Genomic DNA, 21237 nt, shown 5'->3' on the forward strand with positions numbered 1-21237 from the left:
TATTGATAGAAATGGGGCTAGGATTTCACCCCAAGCATTCAAAGCTGAATACTTTTTCTAATATGTAAGATGTGGAGGGAATCAAGGGAAAGCATATAATATTTATATATAAACTGACAACTCTGAAAAATAGAGGGCCTGTCTCCTTAATATGAGAGAGCGAGCGAGCACAGAGTAATTTTTGAGGGCAGGAGGAATTTTGCTTTAGACAGACAACATTCCCCAATAGGATGAAAAGTGATCAGTCTCTAGCTTAATGAAACTCAGGCCTTGCTGAGAGAAATATCGCATGGGTTGTACCAGCACGTGTAATGCTATTTTCTGAAGTATAGACTGTGACCATATACTCTAAGATGGGAGGTCAGAAGTCAGCTATACTAATTTACACGAACTGGCCACAGATGTGCAGGAGTGGAGAGCAAAACTCAATATATCAACTCAGTTCTTTTTCCTTGAAGGAAAACACTCCAAGGCTGCAGACCTTTCCCTTCCTTTCCCCATCCTCACAGAGTAGTGTTAAGCACACCCTCGCCCTACATGCAAATTGCCTGGAAGCTGTATCTTGCAAATAGGTGGCTTAACAAAGAAAAAAAATCACGTCAAATGTAAAAAAAACCCACAACCCAAGAATATTTTTAATATTTCTGCAGTGCATTTACCCTGATGCACAAACGTCTTTAGTGCTTCTCAAGTTCATCGGTCAGAGTGAACAATCATATGAATCGTAGAATCAGAGAATATCAGGGTTGGAAGGGACCTCAGGAGGTCATCTAGTCCCACCCCCCGCTCAAAGCAGGACCAACCCCAACTAAATAATCTAAATATGACACTATTTACTTCTCCTTGTCCCCCAATATACACGTGCTAAGCTGACCTTTGATAGGATGGAATGTTTTGTAATCAATTCTTAAAGTTATAGCACCACTGGATTTTATTAACTCGCATAACAAAACAACAACAACAAAACCCAACAAAACCCAGGACCTCATAACTGATCAGCCTTGTTTTATCCTTAAAGCTGCTTTAACAAGCAGGGAGTAATATATTGCAATTGGTATGCCACAATTCAACTGTTATTTCTTAAATCTAATATTGCAGCTGTAGGTTAAGTTTACACCAGAGCTTTCAAGAACATGAAAGTGTGGTACATCTGTGCAACAGAAAGCGAAACATCTCTTGATCTGATGTGTTTACAGTGACATCTGATATTGTGGAAGGGTTTGGAGTTTGTTAAAGCTACAGAACAACTTTTAACTGGTGTCATACAACAACTATGGTCTGCAAAAATCTCCTCATAAACTGCTCAGCCTGATGTGAGACAAGTAAAGCGAGGAGGATAATGTTTTCTCAAGAATCTTTGTAGATTCGTTTGATGCAATGGAAATGGAACTCTGACCATAACTTCTCTTTCCGACTGTGGGCCATATGCTCAATTATTTCAATCAAGCATTTGAAAAATAAACACCATTTAAATAAAAACATCTGAATACATCATAATAGCATAAAGAGAGAACACAATATGTCAATGAGTGATACTTAAATCAACTGGGGAAACTTAGTACATTCAGAAATCAAAGAGCCTTCAAGTTAACAGGTGGCAGAGCTGTGTATGATACCCCGGACTTCATATTCTGTGTAACGAGCAGCTTCAGCATTATTTACTAGTTAGTGCATTTATTAAGCTCATAAGTAGTTCGAGAAACTTGGAAATGGGCTCATAAATGTCAGCTGCAGTTTGTGAACTGCAAGTATCTGAGTGTTTTGATCAATGCTTTTACAGGAAAGTTAAAGGGTTATTAAAATTGTTTACTACTGCTACATGAAAAGGGAACAAGCCTGCCGAGTAACTTCAGTGGCAATAAGATGCATAAGGCTGCAGATTGAATGCTGCAGCAGAAAAGAGTTTCCACCTTTAACTAAAAGATTCAATTCACACACAACATCCGAGTCCACACCACTAGGAAGCTTGTTGCATGTTCTTTCTTCACAATGAACGATATAACTTTATGGTTGGTTGGTTTTGTCTGCAACATTAAGTGACCAAGAACACAGGTTTCTGTCAGAAATATTTAATATGAGTAGGTTTCTGTATGAACGTTTTCTCATGCGCTAGTATGTCCTTCTGACACCTGCTGTCCTTCGAGAACTCAAAATGTGGAAATTAGGTAAGAAGATCCTTATCTGCCATTTCCTTGGAGGCAATCCACATTGATGCATTAGGTATTATCCAGTCTGACAGCTGAAATTCATGTAAGCTAACATACTACACTGGAATCCATTCAGGTTTCAAATTTATTATTTCAACCAGAATTAAGAACTACCCAAAGCCTCTTCATAAAAAGGCACCAAGGCTGCACAGTGGCAACTTGACTAATGGGGGACAGTCTGCTTGCATAAAAAATACCTTAAAAAGCATATAATTCCATGGGAGTAGATCTGTAGCAATAGTCTCTTGCACATGGAAATTGGATACAGTAAAATGCAACAACAGTGCTTCCCCTCGGTTCAATTAATTGAGAAATAAAAATTGCCCTTAGAAAGGAAGAAATGCATTCATATTTCTTAGGCTTTTTCCTCTTTTTTGTAACATCATAATGTTCTCTTCATGGGTGGGAAATTTAATCTTCAAGTTCAAAGCCTGTTTCATCGTATAGTTCAGGATGAGATGACCTGGAATGCCGTGAATACTTCAGTTGCAGAAAATCGCCCAATTCATCAAGGGCATTCAGGACCTGCAAGATCATTACACTGTATCAGTTATCTTAAAAGGATTTAAAGCTGTTCTCACTTCTGCTTTACATCTGAACAGCAAGTGACACAAAAACATATGTGGTTTTCACAGTTTAAAATCAAACAAAAAGGAATAAAGTCAAAGGGGTGATTTTTTCTGTCAGCTACACTGGTGAAAGTCAGTGAAAACAATTGAGCTACACTAGATTTACATTAGCATCACTGAGAACAGAATTTGGCTCTACAGTAGGCTATGTTGTGGCAACATACAGCTGGCCTGATCCTATAATGTGAATGGCTGCACATCCTCAACTCCGACTGGATTCAATAGAGAGCAAGGGCATTCAGAATCTCCCTGGAGAAGATCAGAACCCTGCAGCCTCAAGCCCATGCTGAAGAGCAGCCAATAGGTTCATATCAACTAAAAATATAGCACCTGTCCTTTCAATCCTGTTTCTGTTTACACAGTAACATATGCTCAAGAATAGAAAAGTTCCCCCCACCTGGTTTAAGACTGTGATAAAATGAGCTAAATAAAGAAGGACCTGCAAAGTAATTCAGAAAAATTACCATCCTTGGAAACTTTCCATTTTATGGGTCTTCCCCCGTATGTATTCCTGCCAGTGGTTTAAACCAATGGTTGTTGTGGTGAGAAATGGAACAAGAGCTGTGTGTTTTTATCTTACATTGGATATACAGCACAGTCATGCAGTGGTTGTCGTTAAAACCTTTTCAGCTGCCTGAGGTAACTAAACCACACTACCCAGAGTGTTTCCCATTTCCCACATAAGGCATAGGGAACTTTAGATAGTGTTGCAAACACTATGGCAATGATACCTAGCTGCAAAGGCAAATCTGGAACTTGTAAAAGGTGACTGCCGAGGAGCGGCCCCAATTGGCATACTGCAGTGAGATGAATTGCAAGATCAGTGCTTGAAAATTGTAACTTTCCTGTTTTTAATGCTACTGTTTTAAAGAAAGAAAACCTAAGCGAAATAAAGAGATTAAGCTCCTAATCTCCAGGGTGATTTCACTGTGTATTACTGCAGTTGCATAATCAAAAGCTTAGGCAACTCTGGAACTACACAGCAAAATAACAGCCTACCTACCTACACCTTGGTAACTAAGCATTGATATATATATTTATTTTACCATTCAACTTTAACTTCATGTTGAGTATTCCGTTGTTCCTTATTGTAGTTTTAAGATTAGCAGGAATTTCCAACTGCACATGTACAAACCAGATTTTTCAATTTTGTTTCTAAAATGGTTTAAATTGGCCTGGAAACCAGTCTTGAGTATAGGGCTAAGGCCTCAGTCCTCCACCTGTGTTTGGATCCGTGTGCTCACTGAGGTCTGCTTGGGCACAGGGGCCAGCTGCATGGAGTCAGAAGCAGGATCAGGGCTCTCTTCCCACTTTGAAAACACTGAGTGTATAAAACGCATCAGTTTCTGAGAGTTATGCTCATGCAAAAAGAGCCTTAAAATCTGTCGGCAACCAAAAAAGTTCCACCCTTGCCTAACTCAAAAATGGATGAACATATTTCATCCAAATTTGCTTCTGCCTCACGGGGTGGGGGAAATCACCCTTGGACTGCGAGGAAGATGGAAAATTTCAATCTTAAAAATACTTTTTTTAGGAAGTTATGAACAAATGGAAACAGAAGTTTATAATGCAAGTCTCAACATAACTGTAACTGCCCTTCCGGAAGCAAGTAAAGATACAGGGATGAAACTGGTCATATCGCACCTTTTAGCCCTCTTGTTTGATACAAACAATTCCAAATATTGGACTGAAAGTTCCACATGTATCATACAAAAACCTAAGACATATTTTGCTGCTGCAATGTAACTCACATAAATATGGAATGAATATAAGGGCATGGACACCCTTATATGCAATTACCACCACATCATTTAGCATTTCCTGCCCTAGCAATTTTGCCCTAGCAGTTAAGTTTAGTCTTGATGTGCTCCTCATATAGGTCTTTCTTATTCTTAATTATTATTATTATTTGGTCACTATTAGGAATAGAGGACTATAGTACAGTTAATTGTTGTATAATTTAATATTTTAAATAAAATATGTAATTATAAAGGCTTTAAAGATCAAGTGACAAAGATCAAGAAAAGCAAATGCAAAATGAACAATTGAGATTCAACATAACAGACTTGTAGCTTCTCCCAGCCCCTCTAGCATCTGACGTTAATTTCACCAGGACATCTGCTCTGCTTACCGTGTCTAACATCTCCCGTGTATGTGCAGCTGACACACAAAACCGAGCCCTCGATTCTGTGATAGGAGTAGCTGGAAATCCAACCACAACCACCCCAATATTTTTGTCTAACATGCGCCTAGCAAAAGCCCTGGGAGGAGGGAAAGAAGAAAACAAAAGTGAGTTATTCCCAATAAAGCACAAAGAGAAAACGCTCAAGTGTGAAAAACAATGGTTAAAAAATCCTAGCCATACTGAAGTCAATGGGAGTTGTACCATCAACTCTCCACTGCCTTCCTTGCAGCTTGTGTAGTCATTTTCACCTCTGCAAAGCGACCGCCAAATACAATCACTGATGTAAGTGAGCAGAGAATTCTGATTAGGAGCAATTTGAAATCACTGTGCACAGGTGCAAATATCTATGTAAAGTGTAAGGCAGCAAGAATCAGACCCTATATGAGGCAAATATTTAGATTAACAGATGGTGATAAATAAATAATGAATGCCATTTAGATCGAATTTCATTGAACAAGGCACTGAATATAAAGTAGAAGGATGGTCTTGTGGCTGCAGCACGAGACTGGGACTTGGGAGACCTGGGGCTAATTTCTGGCTCTGCCAAAGACTTCCTGAATAGGTAGGTCATTTAACCTCTGTGTGTCATTTTCCCACCTGTAAAATGGGGAGAACAGCTACCTGCTCGGGGTCCTGAGGAGAAAATTGTTCATATTTGTGAGGTAAGTAATGCAGAGGGACATAGATCGATTCATAACACTTAGCATGGACTAACTGGCCCCAACTACAACCCATTCTACCAATCTGTGCAAACAGGTTAGAGGTGGTCACAAATAAACTGATCCAAAGAGGAAGCATGCATGAGCCATGGGGACAGCTACAGAGGGACTCTGACAAACAACTTCATGAGGGACTTCCAGAGATGGGACCCCAATGCTGAGAAGTCTCTGCACCTTGACTGGTCCACACTGAACTTCAGGATGGCAAGGGGAGACATCTTAGTTGATCTCCAATGCCTCAAGAGGGAAACAAGATGGTTCTGCAACTAAGGATGTCTCCAATTTTCCCCCAGCACCCAGTCCAGCTATTTGGGTTGTGTTCTGGGCTGAGGATTTTCTATAGCTTATAATTCTAAGACCTGCTTTCTGCCCGTCAGGTAGTCCTTGTAAGAGGGCTTGATAAATAATTAAACTTCAGACTAAAAGGATCCTAGTGTAACTGGGAGACAGGGGAGTTCACTGTTCCCCACAGATCCTGAAATGCTGATGGAAGCTTGGCCATAGAAGGATACAAGTTCTCCGTGCAAGAGCTGGCCTGTGTTCACATCGGAATGAGTAAGCAATTATCCTGGTGGCTTTACTGTTACCAGGTCTGATGGGCCAGGGTAGGACCCATATTTATGGTCTAAGAAGCAAAGGCTCCTCCAGAGAGTTACTTTTGCAAAGGTTCCAACTCCCTACACTCTGGGCCTTTGTAGATAAGCTAATAGGTTACTGCCAATTTCCACTTACACAAGTCAATAAAGAGTTATCGTCACATACTGTAAAATGGTGTAATGTACGTCAGTCTAAGACATGTCATATCTTACATAGAGAACAATGAAATACCTTCAAAATAATTAGACACCAGCTTTTAAATTATTATAATTTTTCAAAACATCAATAGAAAGAGAAAGAAGAGTTTAAATTTTTTAAAAATTCTGTACACCCATTTAGTGTATGGAGAAGCTGGCTCAAAATCAAGGCCAGGATGAAGGCCAGGATTAAAGCTACCTATGGCAAGTTCACTGAAAGGAAGAAATTTCTCCCTTGCAACATCTACAGCAAGTAGCCAGATTGAATAGTTTTAAACGTACCCTCCATATAATTTTAGTGTAGTTTGTTTGCCTGCCAGGCACATTTCAGTACTTACCCTATTTTACCAGGCATATAAAGGAGCAAGGGGACAACAGGGGAATCATCATTTCCATAAACAATGAAACCCATTTCGTGCAGTCTCTGCCTGAAGTATCTTGTGTTTTCTCCTAGCTGGCGCACTCTTTGAAGCCCTAAAATGAGACAGTCATGAAATCAGTCAGGGCACAAGATCTCCAGGAAAGCAAAACAGGGACCTGTAAGTTTCAGAAACATTTAGCTCTCCATGAGATCTTTATATAGATATTGGATCCATAAGAAAAATATTTAGTGAGTCACCTGTACAAGCCACATAAATACAGAGGCACATACTGAACCTAGGAATGGTTTCAGAGTAGCCGCCGTGTTAGTCTGTATCTGCAAAAAGAACAGGAGGACTTGTGGCACCTTAGCGACTAACACATCTATTAGAGCATAAGTCCGCTGACTTCTGCTGAATTATGCCTGACCTACCATGGCATGAAATGAGACTCAAACCTACTGTATTCAGACATACACTCCTACAGAAAGGAGTATTCTCTCTCTGTCTCGCTGGACATAGATTAGGGAACAGTTGCCTTTATAGTGCATATAGTTAAAAAGGACATGTTGGATGAAATCTACGCATTGGCAGCAGTGGTGGTCTGGTATGATAGTGTATACATCCATCCAGCTGGCTGGGGGGGGGGGCGTGTCCTTCAGTGCGGCCGAAGACTAGAGCCAGTGAAGGACCCAATGCCGAAGTGCCGCTGAAGACCCAGAGCGCCGCCTGACCCGACGCCAAAGACCCAGAGCACCGCCGGGTGAGTACAAGTGGGTGACACCTTTTTTTATCTCCATTCCCCTTGTTTTCTCTTGCCGCAAGATGTGCAAATTCCGTTCAAAATAGTTGCAGAGATTTTTCTATCACAACCTATTTTTCTATTCCTATTCTATCATCACCTATATTCAAGGAAACCTGATTCCACAGGTCTCGGTCCGAATCGCACTGCAAATTCATAGACAAGGTTCAGGTTCCCATGGGTTTGCACCCGTACACATGAGCTGGCCAAGAACAGAAGTGAAACTAGTAGCCTTGGAAGAGTGAAAGCAGAATTCCTCTTACTGCATTTGAGTACCACCCTTTCTGGAAGACAGAGATGTGTCCAAAGGCAGAGGCTGCCCACTTCCTACCCCATATCACCCTCCCTTGCTAGTCTAGACCTAGTGAAACATGTCTGGCTACAGCAAACAAAGAACAATTAAAGAGAGGATAGAAAGTCAGCTTTGCATTTTTTCAACTTAAAAAAAAAATTTGCACCCACCATTATTTTTTTTTAAAACAATGCAGAAGTAACCATTTTTTCCACAGATGCATCTTGAGGTCTTCCTCTCACCCACCTCACAATTAAGTGCACAGGCACTGACTTGCTAATGTGCCAGGGGGTGCTTGACCCCCGGCTCTGCCCCAGGCCCCGCCCTACCCCTTCCTCCAAGCCCCCCTGCCTCTTCCCCTCCCCTAGCACACCACGCCCTCGCTCCTCTCCCTCCCTCCCAAAGCCTCCTGCACGCTGAGAAACAGCTGATCATGGTGGATGGGAGGCGCGGGGGGGGGGCACTGATAAGCAGGGCCTGCCTGCGTGTGGCAAACACTGACAGGCAGGGGGAGCTGCTGGGGGCTGCTGGTGGGTACTATCAAACTACCTACAAGAGTTTAACATGAAAGCATTACATAAAACCTGGGGCAGTGGTTAATAGTTCATAAGAACACAGGAACTGCCAGACTGGATCAGAGCCCCATCTCTGAGAGTGTACAGGACCATTGTGCCATCAGGCCCGAAGAGGGGTTCTGTGGATTTTTTTTAAAAAAATGACATGTGGACAAATTGGAGAAAAAAGTCCAGAGAAGAGCAACAAAAATGATTAAAGGTCTAGAAAACATGACCTATGAGGGAAGATTGAAAAAATTGGGTTTGTTTAGTCTGGAGAAGAGAAGACTGAGAGGGGACATGACAACAGTTGTCAAGTACATAAAAATTTGTTACAAGGAGGAGGGAGAAAAATTGTTTTTCTTTACCTCTGAGGATAGGACAAGAAGCCATGGGCTCAAATTGCAGCAAGGGTGGTTTAGGTTGGACATTAGGAAAAACTTCCTGTCAGAGTGGTTAAGCACTGGAATAAATTGCCCAGGGAGGTTATGGAATCTCCATCATTGGGCATTTTTAAGAGCAGTTGGACAAATACCTGTCAGGGATGGTCTAGGATAATACTCAGTTCTGCCTTGAGTGCAGGAGACTGGACTAGATGACCTCTTGAGGTCCCTTCCTGTTCTATGATTCTATGTGAGAACAAAGGGGGGGGGGAATCTGCCTTCTGATTAGTCGTCTGCCTCACGGCCCCGCCTCCTCTGGGACAGAGCAACCAATCAAGAGCTCAATCACCTTCTTTTCCTCACTCTGCTCCTGTGTGAGCGATGGGGTGGCTCCTTTGCCCCTCTCCTTCCCTCCTGCAGCTGCTGGCCTGGGCGGGGGAGCGGGGGGAAGCTCCTGGAGCTCGAGGTGTGCCGTGGCAGAGAAAAGGTTGGGAACCACTGCGTTGGAGGAAGTTGTAAGAACCCTGCAGTAGGCAGATATGGGGTAATCTGCCCTCCACATAAGGTATCAGCCTGGTCTCTAATAGAGATTGGTGTAAGCCCTTATACACAAGCTTTAATATTCCTTCTACGTTTTGCTGCTAGTAATTCTGATAACTCTGGATATTGCTGATATCCATATAAATATCTAATACCTTTTTGGATCGATCTTATTAACTTCTTGGGCTCAACAATATCCTGTGGCAAGGTCAGGGCCATCTGCTTCCCTCTGCTTCTGCAGATTGCTCCAGGGAGGCACAAAAGAGAAAGACCCAGTTCCATGGCAGGCTTCCTCCTTTCTCTCAACCCTATGGAAGCACTGCAGGGAACTCATCACTAGTTTGGAAGGGGCAGGCTGGGAGGCCAGATGAGCTCAACAGCATTCCCCCACCCCCAAGTCACAGGGGAAAGCAACACAAACTACAGCAAAAGCTACTGCGGGAGAAGAGAGTGACAGGACCAGCGGTTGGCTGCCCAAGACAGTTACATAAACTAAGTCAAGAGTTTGGCCTATCAGATATTGTCAGAGTTCAAGGATGACTTTTGATCATTGGAGATAATGTGAAATGATTAAAGATACTTTAACAATATTTCAGATGTATTAACTTTCTTACTAAGTGACATCCAGGGATGTCTGCATGACAAGAAATTGCATTCATTCATATAATGTTTTCAGTTGCTTTGGAAAGCGCTTTCACTTGTATCAATGTGTTGAACAGAAAACAGCAATACAGGTCAAACAAGTGTCTTGAAATTCATTCAGATATTTGAAATATTACACTGTTGCTTTGATTTAATCTCACATATTATAGTCTATTAAAAATGATTTTCTTCTCCTATGGTTTTGATGGAAGACTGACTAAGTTGAATGTATTTTTAAATAAATTATTCTTTTCCCCGCTGTCAAGCTTGTGAATAGATCAAACACGTACAACATGCAATGCATGTATAGTTACACTAAGGATGTATATAAGCAGTTCCATCCAGTTCTAGAATAGCTATACAAGTAATAAAATTATGTATATTACCCACATCAATTTGGAAAGTAGAATCCGCAGCTGGTGATCAGTTTACACCCTGAAGCAAGAGAACTGATAGACCCTGTAATTTTTTTAGTGCTAGATAGTGTAACAGATGCTCTTCCAATTAATATAATTGTCTGATCCTTTGATTCCTTCTGAACTCTGTATTTGTCCCAGTCATGTCCTGTAGCATTGATTATTATGAAATAATTTTATGCTGAATTAGAAAATATTTCTGAGTATCTGTTCTAAATTTGTTGCCTTTCAACTGAGAGTGTCCATTTGTTTTTGTGTTATGGGAAAGGGGTAAATAGGAGTGTTTAACTCACCCTTCACTATACTATGCTGCTCATTGTTTTACAGACCTCCACCATATGCTCTCTGTCTCATTTTTATTCTTTCCAAATTAAATAATCCTTGTCTTTTTACATTCTCCTTTACGTATCTTCTTCTAATACCTCTGATTTTTCTGGTTGCTACTTTCCTTCTGGTGATTCCAGTAATTGAGGAGATGGCCTAATACCATGTTCCAAGATGTAAAATACCATTGTAAAAGTATCCATGTGCTTTATTCCCTAAATAGCAGTCATGCCCCCTGGCATGTTTCTGACTCGTTTGGCCCCTGTCCCCCGCAGCTGGGATGGCAGTAGGTTGCCCCCGCCCTCCTGGGCCCTGTTGTTGGGGACAGGGGCCGAGTGAGCTGGAGCCTCCTTCCCTCCACGACATGCTGGGCTCCTGTCCCCGGCAGCCGAGCCTGCCATTGCCTCCCAGCCAGGCTCTCTCAGGCAGAAGGGGTTCTGTCCAACTGTTCTGTTCCCCGCCCAGCTGCCAGGAAGGTGCAGAGAGAGAGGACAGAGCTCCTCTCCTTCCCTGCCCCCAGCAGGCCAATCTGGGGGAGCACTTGACCCTCCATACCCCATCACGTGTTGCCTCGATGATTTCTGGAAAGGTAAACTCCCAGTGTATGGGAGCGGTTTATTTCATCCCATGCACTGCTTTCTACTTGACTATTCTGATTTTCACCTGCCATTGTCAGAAGCTCTGGGACTTCTCACAACTCTCGCTATTCTTGATTGGGAAGTTGAGTGAACAACACATATAGTAGTACTGGTCCATGAGGCACTCCAGTGTAAGGATCAGGTTGTCCTGGGCTCTTGCACAGAGGGAGAGAAGAAGGGCGAGTTGTGCAAGGGCCAGGGAGCACTGCAGTCACTGGGAGCACAGAGATTGCTCCTTCCGTTTTGTCCCAGGTGCATGATCCACCCTAAAGGAAGCAGAGAGGAGACAAGGCCATGGAGCTCACTGGGAGGAGCAGTCTGTACCATCAAATGAATGGTGTAGATGTGTGTTAAGGTAAAATCCTTCTGATGCGTCCCATGGTGCAGTGCATCTCTGTATCACACTCAGAGACCAGTGGCTTAATGCTACAGTCTAGCCCTTATTCCTTTTCCACTGTAAGAATTGCCCATGTTTTACCTCCTACATCTTAAACAGCCTATAGGCATGACAGGGCCTCATCTCGCAAGCCATGTTTCCTCAATAGCACTGCATAAAGGACTTTCAGTAACAGCTTCTGGAATCAGAGTAGCAGCCGTGTTAGTCTGTATCCGCAAAAAGAACAGGAGTACTTGTGGCACCTTAGAGACTAACCCATTCTGGAATGTGTAACCAAGTTATGTCCATGAGTTCCTTTGTTGTATGCAGTGTTGTTTTAGCCATGTCGGTCCCAGGATATTAGAAAGACAAGGTGGACGAGGTAAAAAAAAAATAAAAAAAATTACCTTACCCACCTTGTCTCTCCATGAGTTTCTTTCTCGATTATTTTGTGGGTGCATTCAAAGAATACCTTTGCCACACTAATTTCTCCCCATCAATTTATACTTCCCTAAATTCTATATTTCACAGTTTTCTCAGCAAGAAATCCCAGGATTCCTGGATTTGCCCTTTCTATTTTTATTAAAAGTTGGCACCATAATTGGCCATCCTCCAGTCCTTTGCTTTAATAGTAGCCTAGATGTTCTACCCTTCAGATCCCTTAGAACTCTGATGAGTACCAGCTGGTCCTGGAGATTTATTGCCATCTAACCAGCTTTTTCATTTTTATACCTTTATCTCCAACAGTACTTCATCTTTATTACCTGTGAAGGATAACCACAAATAGACATTTTCCTCCCATTCCTGTCTTCCTGGTGGGGTGAAGACTGACGCAAAAAAAATCCCACTTAGCTTCCTTGTTATTTCCTCCTTTAGATCTAGCTAACCCTAGCTTCTTAATTCTGATGTACTTCAAATATGTGTAATGTGTTTGGGTCAACAGCTTCAGCTATTTGTGCTTCAAATTTCCTCAGAATCACAATTTTGTATTTCTTTTTAGTAATGTCACTTCGACTGAATTTGCATTATTAAGAGGATTTCTTTTTTTTTGGCCTGAATTAATTTTTACAAACCTGGGGCTGAACTGTGGTATCCCATTTACAGGAAGGTGCAATTCATCACGTCCAGAAGGCCTGAACAAAGTTTATGTGCCACTCCAGGTCATTTACTCACATGACCAATTCCACGGACTTTGCTGGGACTAAGTGCATGAGCAAATGCTCACCAATGTAAGTAGAATTTCCACAGTTGGGCTCTTGCCATTCAACTGTTGCCCTACTTTTCCGTTGTTTTTGTTCTCAGGAATGCAGACTTTGTGACTCTAATCAGGTAATTCTTTAGCAGTCTCCATTCGGATTCTATGGATTTTCATTTCCTAGCTTTCCCCCTTCAGGCTGTATCTAACCTCCTCTTTAAAAAGAAAATAAAATCCTCTTTTCTTGAAAGGTACCATCACAGTACTATCTCCTGGCATGGTCCCCTGCTGAGGTCATGTCAAATTGTATCTTTTTGTGTCAGTGGGCCAAATGAGGCAGTTAGGAAAAGAGCTGTAGACTGATGAAGAGTGTGGTAAGTTAAAAGTGATCTGCAAAATAAAAAAATGGGTTTCTACCCTTTTTGGTTTTAATGATGCATAAAAAAAGATGTAAAGCATTTTTATTTTCCAAGGTATTCTTTCCTGCTTGTTTTTTATTTTAGAAAAAAGCAGGAATATTAAGCCTAATCTTCCCTCTTCAAGCTGGGAGACTCATTGGAGGACTGGAGAACGAGTGAATTTCCTCAGCCATCAGTTAAAGGGTCGTATTGCTGAATGTTTCAGAAAAAGAGTTTGTCTTAAGCCCTTGCCAGGAGTTAGAATGAACAAACTCAACCGCTCTTTCACCTATTCCCTATGTGGCCCTATTATCATTTGATCATTCGATGTTGATGAAATTTAATAATATAGAACCTAGATAAGTATAATCTGATAGTCAGATTATTTAAAAGTCATTTGTCTCTAAAAGTCTCTTCCCCTCTCAGTTGCTCAAGTCCTCCAGCAAAAGCAGGGGAGTAGAGAATCAATATTTATAATGTTAAAAAAAGAAGCAGTGAAAAATCACTTATGTTTAAAAACCGTTCAGTCCTTCTTTCTACATCACAAGGAAGCAGATTTCTAGCCGATTTTGTTGTTTCCCATATCTTTTACAGCCTGATTGAACAACCATGTTTCCAGTAAGAGGACCGAATCACATGCTTCATTACTTCTTTTTTATTTCTATATAGCATAGATTCTACAGTAAATCCAGTTCTGGCCCATCCAGAATTTTTATTCAGATAGTCTAGGAATTTCTTGTGGTTAGTACCATTGCTCCATTGTTGCAAGTGAACCTGTTTTGTATTTCCCCCCAGTAAATACAATAACCCATAGATTATTCTTATGTCACTAAAGCTTCAGAAATTCTTATCATGTCTCCCAATACAAAGTATTTCAACTTCTCTCTTTTGTTTGTGAAGGGTACAGTATTGGTACTCTACATGAATATTTACAGTTTTTACTCTTAATACCTATTTTTATGTACTTCTTTCTGATGGCTCCATCCACTTACTGGATTGCTGCTCCTTGGTTCCCCATTCTCCTCTCTGGTCCAGCTGTGATTATTGTGCTAACCCCTATTACTAGCTAGGTACTGAGCAGATTGCATAGTCAGACTACACTGCCCCTCAGCACCTGTTATCTTTCATTCTATTCTTTTGGTTAATGTGGGGATCACTACACCTATGCAAGCCCTGTTCCTCTAATAATTTCCTACTGCTTAATAAATTCTAGGTTTAACTAAGATCTATTACTTCATCCCTTTTGTATCTCATCTAGTCAAGACGCTCTCCTGACAAGCTTCTGGCTGGGAAATTTATAGGGAAACTGGGACTTGCTCTACAGTGATCAGTGTTTTGTTGAACAAATTAAAAGATCCCATAAAACCACTGCATTTGTAACTTCATGCACAAAACTGCCCACGCAGACAACTCGCTAGTTACAGTTTCTGCCATTCAGTTTAAAACTTTCTGTGTAAGAAATCCGCTGGGTTAGTAGAGGCCACAAATAGTTTAACCATCTCGCCAATGCTGCTAAAACAAAAACAGCTGTGCCAGAGCAAGGAAAACAAATGAAACACAAAAGCATCCTACTACAAAGCTTTCCAGTCTCTAATAAAAACAATAGTCTGTGGTATTTCCAAAAATATTTTTGGTATAGTAGCTCTCAAAAGAACCAGGAGGAAATATTGAAGGGATGGGGTGGGGGACCACAGAATAGCTTGACTGAAATCTACAAAATGAAAGTTCTCTCTTCTTTTGAATATTAAACAGGTTATTAGCACCTCTTAATGTATAGAAAGAACTGGGTCTTAAAGATTAAAAATAACTGTAGTATTTTAACACTACCCAATCTAATTCCTAAGCTCTCAGTCTACCGCATTTGAAACTACTGACTTTTCAATTAGGGACAGTTTTCATAGATGCAGATGTTGTTGGTGGATGTAGTTTAATACTTCTCCTTTCTAGTCAGCTATTTACCACAATGCTGGCAAGAGATTCTCAGCCATTCAAAATTCCAGGCTTTTCAAAATTTATCAAACCATCTGATCATTGCATAGAGCTGACAAATAAAAAATATGTAACAATTTACAAGGTGCAGGTAATATTCGTTCCCTATTAAGGGGAAAATCCCACCCCTGAGTGATGTGGCTATACTGACGTAAGGTGGTAGAATAGCCTCAGACAAGCGCCTCAGAACTGATTATCCAACCCCTCAAATCTACATCCTTAGACAATTTGTAAGTGTGGAGGGAGAGTTCCCCTTTGGAGCATGCCCACAGGGCTCAATTCAGGACATTCAAATGCTGATGTAGGAATGCCTTTTAAAACAATGATACCAGACAGTGTGACATCCCAGAACATTAGACTCAGAATGTTAACACCGTTTTGCTGGGGGTGGAAAAAGCCTAGGAAAAGATCTGAAAATGCATGAATTCTGAAGAGTGAGGTGATCTCTGAGGGAGAGAATACTGGAAGAGGATGGGCGGGTGGGTGACCATTTCTTTACCAAGCCTCCACACTTTCCTTTCTGATGTTAAGTTTCTTGGTTAAAGACCACCTACCCGCCTCATACACATTGTCATATGTTGTAGTACTGGTCCACTACTACCATATATAATCAGTTATTTATCTTGCACGCTACAGTGGTAGGTGCAGCAGAAAAACCTCAAGTTTGTAATTATATTTCAACTGTCCTTTTGTTTTTAGTTTTATGCGTCTCTTCAAAACTAGATTTAAGGGTAGCTTTGGGTAAAGTGCAGGCTTTCATTTGAAGAGCCTATTTTCCTCACACATACCTGACCCCAATTACTTCCCCAGGCTTACTTTGCCGGCTGGCTGAATTGAGGAGGTGAAGCCTACTCTTTGCCCTGCCCATTTATTCCCCATCACATGTGGGAGGGGAGCAGTGGTTCTGTGGAGGCTGCCATCCCACCTGCATTGTGACCTGGAATATGGGTAATCAGTGCAAAGGGACAGGCGGTGCCCAATGCCCTCTCACTGTCTTGAGTGAGCACATAAGGCAGCTCACAGTTGAGCTCTCTGGGTATAAACCTGCTTTTATTGGAGTCCTGCAATGTTAGTGTTGAATTCAATAGTCTAACAGCCTGAGGACCAGATTCTTAGCTGGTGTAAATCATCGACTTCAATGGAACTAGGCTGATTTACAAAAGCAAATTATCTTACCCTGACTGCAAAATTATCATCCCTCTCAAGCAAAGTTTCATTTATTCTTCCAAATACATTTGTTTTTCACTTCTGAAAGCTTTTAACTAGCAAATAATTTAGATGTGTCCAACTTCTGCACGACATTTTACCTTTGAATGCCACATGAAGGTTTTTAACCTTGGAAATTCTTACTCAACATATTGAAACTAGGAACAAGCAACCTGTAGCCTTTAATGTTTATATCTCAGGTGTATGTTCACTGAAAGAGGGTTATTTTTCCTGAACCTGTTCCAAAGAGGATAATCCCGCTCTTTGTACTTTTCCTCGGCATACTGTGGGCTATGCAAGACACAAATCCACCTGCTTTAATCTTCTCCAGCTGTTTTTTCATGGGGACTTTTTTAGATAATTAGTTATCCAATCCAACTGCTACATACCAGTGTCAGACTGTCTTTTCAATCTATGTTCCTGGGATACAGAGCTCTAGTTCCCTGCCTTCCTCTAGTAACAACTAGATAGTAAAAAGAAAACTTTAATAGGCTGCAAAAAGTTTTGGAAAACAATAGCTGTTCTTCTCCCCTAAACAGTTACAGATGGACTGATTTTCTTTCCTTCTCTGGTTCCACTATAGAAGTAACACATATGTACCTCCATGTGCACTAAATCAGAAATAGAACACTATAAAACCAGAGTGCCTAAAGGAAATGAGCTCTAAGATAACGGTTTTGTATAAAAACAACTTTGTTATGGATTGGGGAGAAGCAAAGACCTACACTAACACCAGCTATAAACCAAATGATTTAGACTAATACTCCTGCTAAATAAGCCTTTAAGGACTAGAGTCAAATTTTAACTGTGAATTGCTTAATACATTCAGAGAAAAAGCAATGGTAATTTCAAATAAAGGACAGAGAAGAGGAGGAATTGTACAAAATTCTGTTATTTTTTATTGGCCAGGTATGTACAGAAACTTGCACACAAATATTGATAATTCTGTATCATGTACACTAAAAGCACCTTGCATGAAAACAGAGACAGAGGGACAAGCCCTTGCTGTGCATATTTATTACCAAACACAGGTGATTAATCACAAAGCATGTCAGTCCCGCAGCTGAAAGCCAGCCAGCACACATTGCACTACATCTGTAACATATTAGGTATTGCTGAAATGCCAAGGATCTAAAGGCATTCAGGAAAGGCAAGTCTCTCTTTTGTGTCCCTCAGACTGATTACACACTACCAATTGGAGTAATACGACAGCAGCAAGCTTCTTCCAGAACTGCCAGGGAATCTAAAGCTCTGCTATCTCCAGAATGAAGAAGGTACCTTGCCGTGCCATGGAACTATGTATTATTTGCCTATTGTAAAAATGAAGTTTACTAAGCACCACATTGTGAACCCCTTGCTCACACTGAATAATTCCTATATCCTTGACTTCAGTACCACTGCTTGAGGGAATAATTGCACACAAGTGTGTGCAAAGGAGTTCAGAATCTGGCTTCATAAGAATAACTGTGAGATTTATTTCTGTGCTAGTCTGTGGATCTCTTTCACCAGCCCTTTCTCTAACGCTTAATTTGAGACTAAGGGGAGATCAGTATTGTGTGAGGAATTAGCACTGGCCTCTGTCCAAGGGTGCTGGTATGGAGGTAGGGGGCCATTGCCCCATCACTTTTAAAAGGGGGAGGGCTATTCCCTCCCACTTTTTACCAGCTATAAGGGTGAGTGACGGGGGAGACAGGGTGGAGAGGAGCAAGCAGGGGTGGGGTCTTGCAGGGAAAAGGCAGAGCTGGGACAAGGCCTCGGGGGAAGAGGTGGAGCAGGGGCAGGGCCTTGGGGGAAGGGGCGGTACAAGGGCAGGGGTTTGGGGAGAAGGGGCGGTGCGGGGCCAGGGCCTCTGGGGAAGGGAAGACATGGGGGCAAGGAGTAGTGCGGGGCCACAGTCCGGGGGACAGTGGCCCTCCACTTTTAGGGAGCTTCTGCCACTCCTGTCCCTGTCCCAGTGGTGGAACGAATGGGGGGAAGCAGGGGTGACCGCACTCCTAGCAGCCATTAGGTGTATGCGTGGCACCTTTTGAGGCATGGAGAGTGAGCCCGCCCCATGCTCACACTGTACTGGTGGCTCCTGGCCCATGGAGCTAGGCCCAGCTTCCCACTCTGGGCATTGCAGCACGGTGCATGAGGTCGCACAGTGCCCAAACCTAAGTGGTGTCAGGTTGCAATGACTGGAGGAGGGAGCTGGGCCTAGCCCTGCCGGATGGGAGCTGCCTCTGCCAAGCGAGTGCAGGACAGGTTGGCTCTCCAGCTCACCACCAATGACCCATCACCCCACCCCCTGCCAGTCACAAAACCTCACTCCACCACTGCTCTGTTCCCACTGACGTCAACAGAAAATCTTCCACTGACTTCAACAGGAGCACCATTATGCCAGTGCTGAGTGCTTTTGAAAGTCTTACTCTGTAAGCCTATTACTCAAGTTCCCTTGCTTGTTAGAATCAACAGTCCATTATTTTCTATGGACGCAATTCTGCCACATATAGGGTGAGGAGTACCTTACTCTGCAGGTGGTGCCATTGAAATCAGGATGATTACGTTCAGGGTTTGTTCTGCTTCAGCTTGAGTACGGATGGCAGAATCCAACCTGACTCATCATCTGCTGCTGAGAAAATGGCTATGATGCAAGGCCCTATTCCAGCCAGGCACTTCAGCATTTTAAACACATCACACGTGGGTAGTCTCATTGTATTTAATGAGAATACTCAGAAGCTTAAAATCAAGCATGTCCTTAAGTGTTCTGCTGGATCAAGACCTAAGAGAAGTTCTTGCAGTTCATAATAAAAGACAAGAAGAAAATCTTAGGGAGCAATAAAGGGAAGTTCCATAATAATTAGAAACTAATGTAGTTCATCATAGCTCCAGTCCTGCAAGCCGCTGTGAGTGGGTGCTGGGGCCTGCCCACACAGAGCAGCTTGCAGCATTAAGGCCTCAGATTTGACAGGAGACGCTGACAGCCATATTTCATTTTACAAAACATGAAAGGCCAGATTTTCAAAAGAGCTCAGCTCCCATTTAGCCCTGGAAGCTCAGCTGTCAGAAGCTGAGCGAGCTCTTTTGGAAGTCTGGTGCCAATTGTGGGTGCTGAGCATTTTTGAAAATCTGGTCCTAAGTTTTTACAAAATCCAAGACAAATGTAAATGTTTCCAGGGATTCATCGCCAATTTTTAAAATAAACCTTTAAAACACAAAAACATATTCCCCTGCAGGTTTTGCAATCCAACTGTGCCAGCATTGATCTAGTACATGAGAACTCAATTCTGACTACAAACTACTTGTCCCATTTTCAGTTTCCAAGCAGAGAGAGAAATTGTGATACAAAGTTAAACCATAAACAGCGAAAGTCATTTGCATTTTAAAAATATCCTTTCTGTTTTAATAATCTCACGTATTGTTTTGTAACACGCCTGAGGACAGTAGCTTCTTAAGAATATATTTTAAAATTAGACAGAGTCCCATAAAAGCATATAAAAAGGAATACTACTTTATTGTTAATGAATTATCACATACGAAATAGAAAAAATATGACTTTTTAAATGCTTTAATTAGCAAGTTACATCACTACATTTTATTCTTCATCAGTATGGAAACTGCTTTTGTTTGCTTGCAGTCTTAAATCTGTACACTTAGTGGTTCTATTTTTTTACCTATCAAATTTAAGTGTAAAAATATGCTTGTGGTATTCTCAATAAGAAAAAAAGGTCCAAGGTCACAGCTGGAAGGGGCTAGCATGGCTTTCTCAGACTAATCTTAGCCGAGAAGCTCTGTCAGTGCCTTATAGGCAAGTACGCATAGTATAAGCTATTATTAAAGATCAGACAAAGTCCAAGTATCCTGAGCCAAGTGCAGGCTCATCGACAGGCTAAAACTGCTAAGGCAGCTGTTGAGTTTCCTGAGGTATCTCCAGTGGTATAATGAGAAGCCATGAAGAGAAGGTATAAAGAATATATATATATCCCAAACTATAAAGTGAATGTCATGGGAACTTCTGCTTCCCATGTCCCATATGAATGAAGAAGGGTATATTTGAGATTAAAAGGCAATGTAAGTTTAAAAGGGATAAAGTGACTTTAAAAAAAAACAACAAGCCACTGCAAACTAACCTATAGAACTCACCGCTGCATGGTATTAGTGAGGAATATAGTTATAGCTGTGAAAGGTTCGTACAGGGATTAGACACTTGTATTCTATTAGCAATTGTATTATATGAACTACAATAGAACATTTGCAGTTACTCTATCTAGGATAAAAATTGCAAATGCTGTGGGTCCTCAAGTTTTAGTGCCTGAACTGACATATAGGCTCAGGGAAAGGTTTCCTCCTCTTCAACTAAGAATGCTGTAATACTGCATAAATGGCCAGAGGCATTAGGGAATTTTTCACCATTTTCTGAATCCTCTGGCATAGGCCATTGTGGAGGCAGAATACTTAACTAGACGGACCATTAATTAGAGTGAGCCTGGCATTTTCTGGTTCGATTTGCTCAGTGAACAGGAGAAAATGAGGCAGAATGAAGGGTATGCAGTAATTTACTCATGGATTCTGTAAAATTGTTACAGACCATCTAGTGTACATAAGATAGT

General features: G+C 41.6%; 1 protein-coding gene across 2 annotated transcripts in view; it reads right to left on the reverse strand.

The window, feature by feature from the left end:
* Positions 1-854: 854 nt before the first annotated feature.
* Positions 855-21237, reverse strand: part of SPTLC3 (serine palmitoyltransferase long chain base subunit 3) — a 131776-nt gene continuing 111393 nt past the window's right edge. For both annotated transcript variants that reach the window (XM_084623555.1, XM_084623556.1), the window contains exons 10-12: positions 6873-7008; positions 4968-5097; positions 855-2732 (exon numbers count right to left, since the gene is read on the reverse strand). In XM_084623555.1, the coding sequence (XP_084479681.1) occupies positions 2619-2732; positions 4968-5097; positions 6873-7008 (380 nt within the window). In that variant the 3' untranslated portion in view covers positions 855-2618. The remainder of the gene's footprint in view (positions 2733-4967; positions 5098-6872; positions 7009-21237) is intronic.

The sequence above is a fragment of the Lepidochelys olivacea genome, assembly GCF_965140295.1.
Source record: "Lepidochelys olivacea isolate rLepOli2 genome assembly, chromosome: 3".
Classification (NCBI taxonomy): domain Eukaryota; kingdom Metazoa; phylum Chordata; order Testudines; family Cheloniidae; genus Lepidochelys; species Lepidochelys olivacea.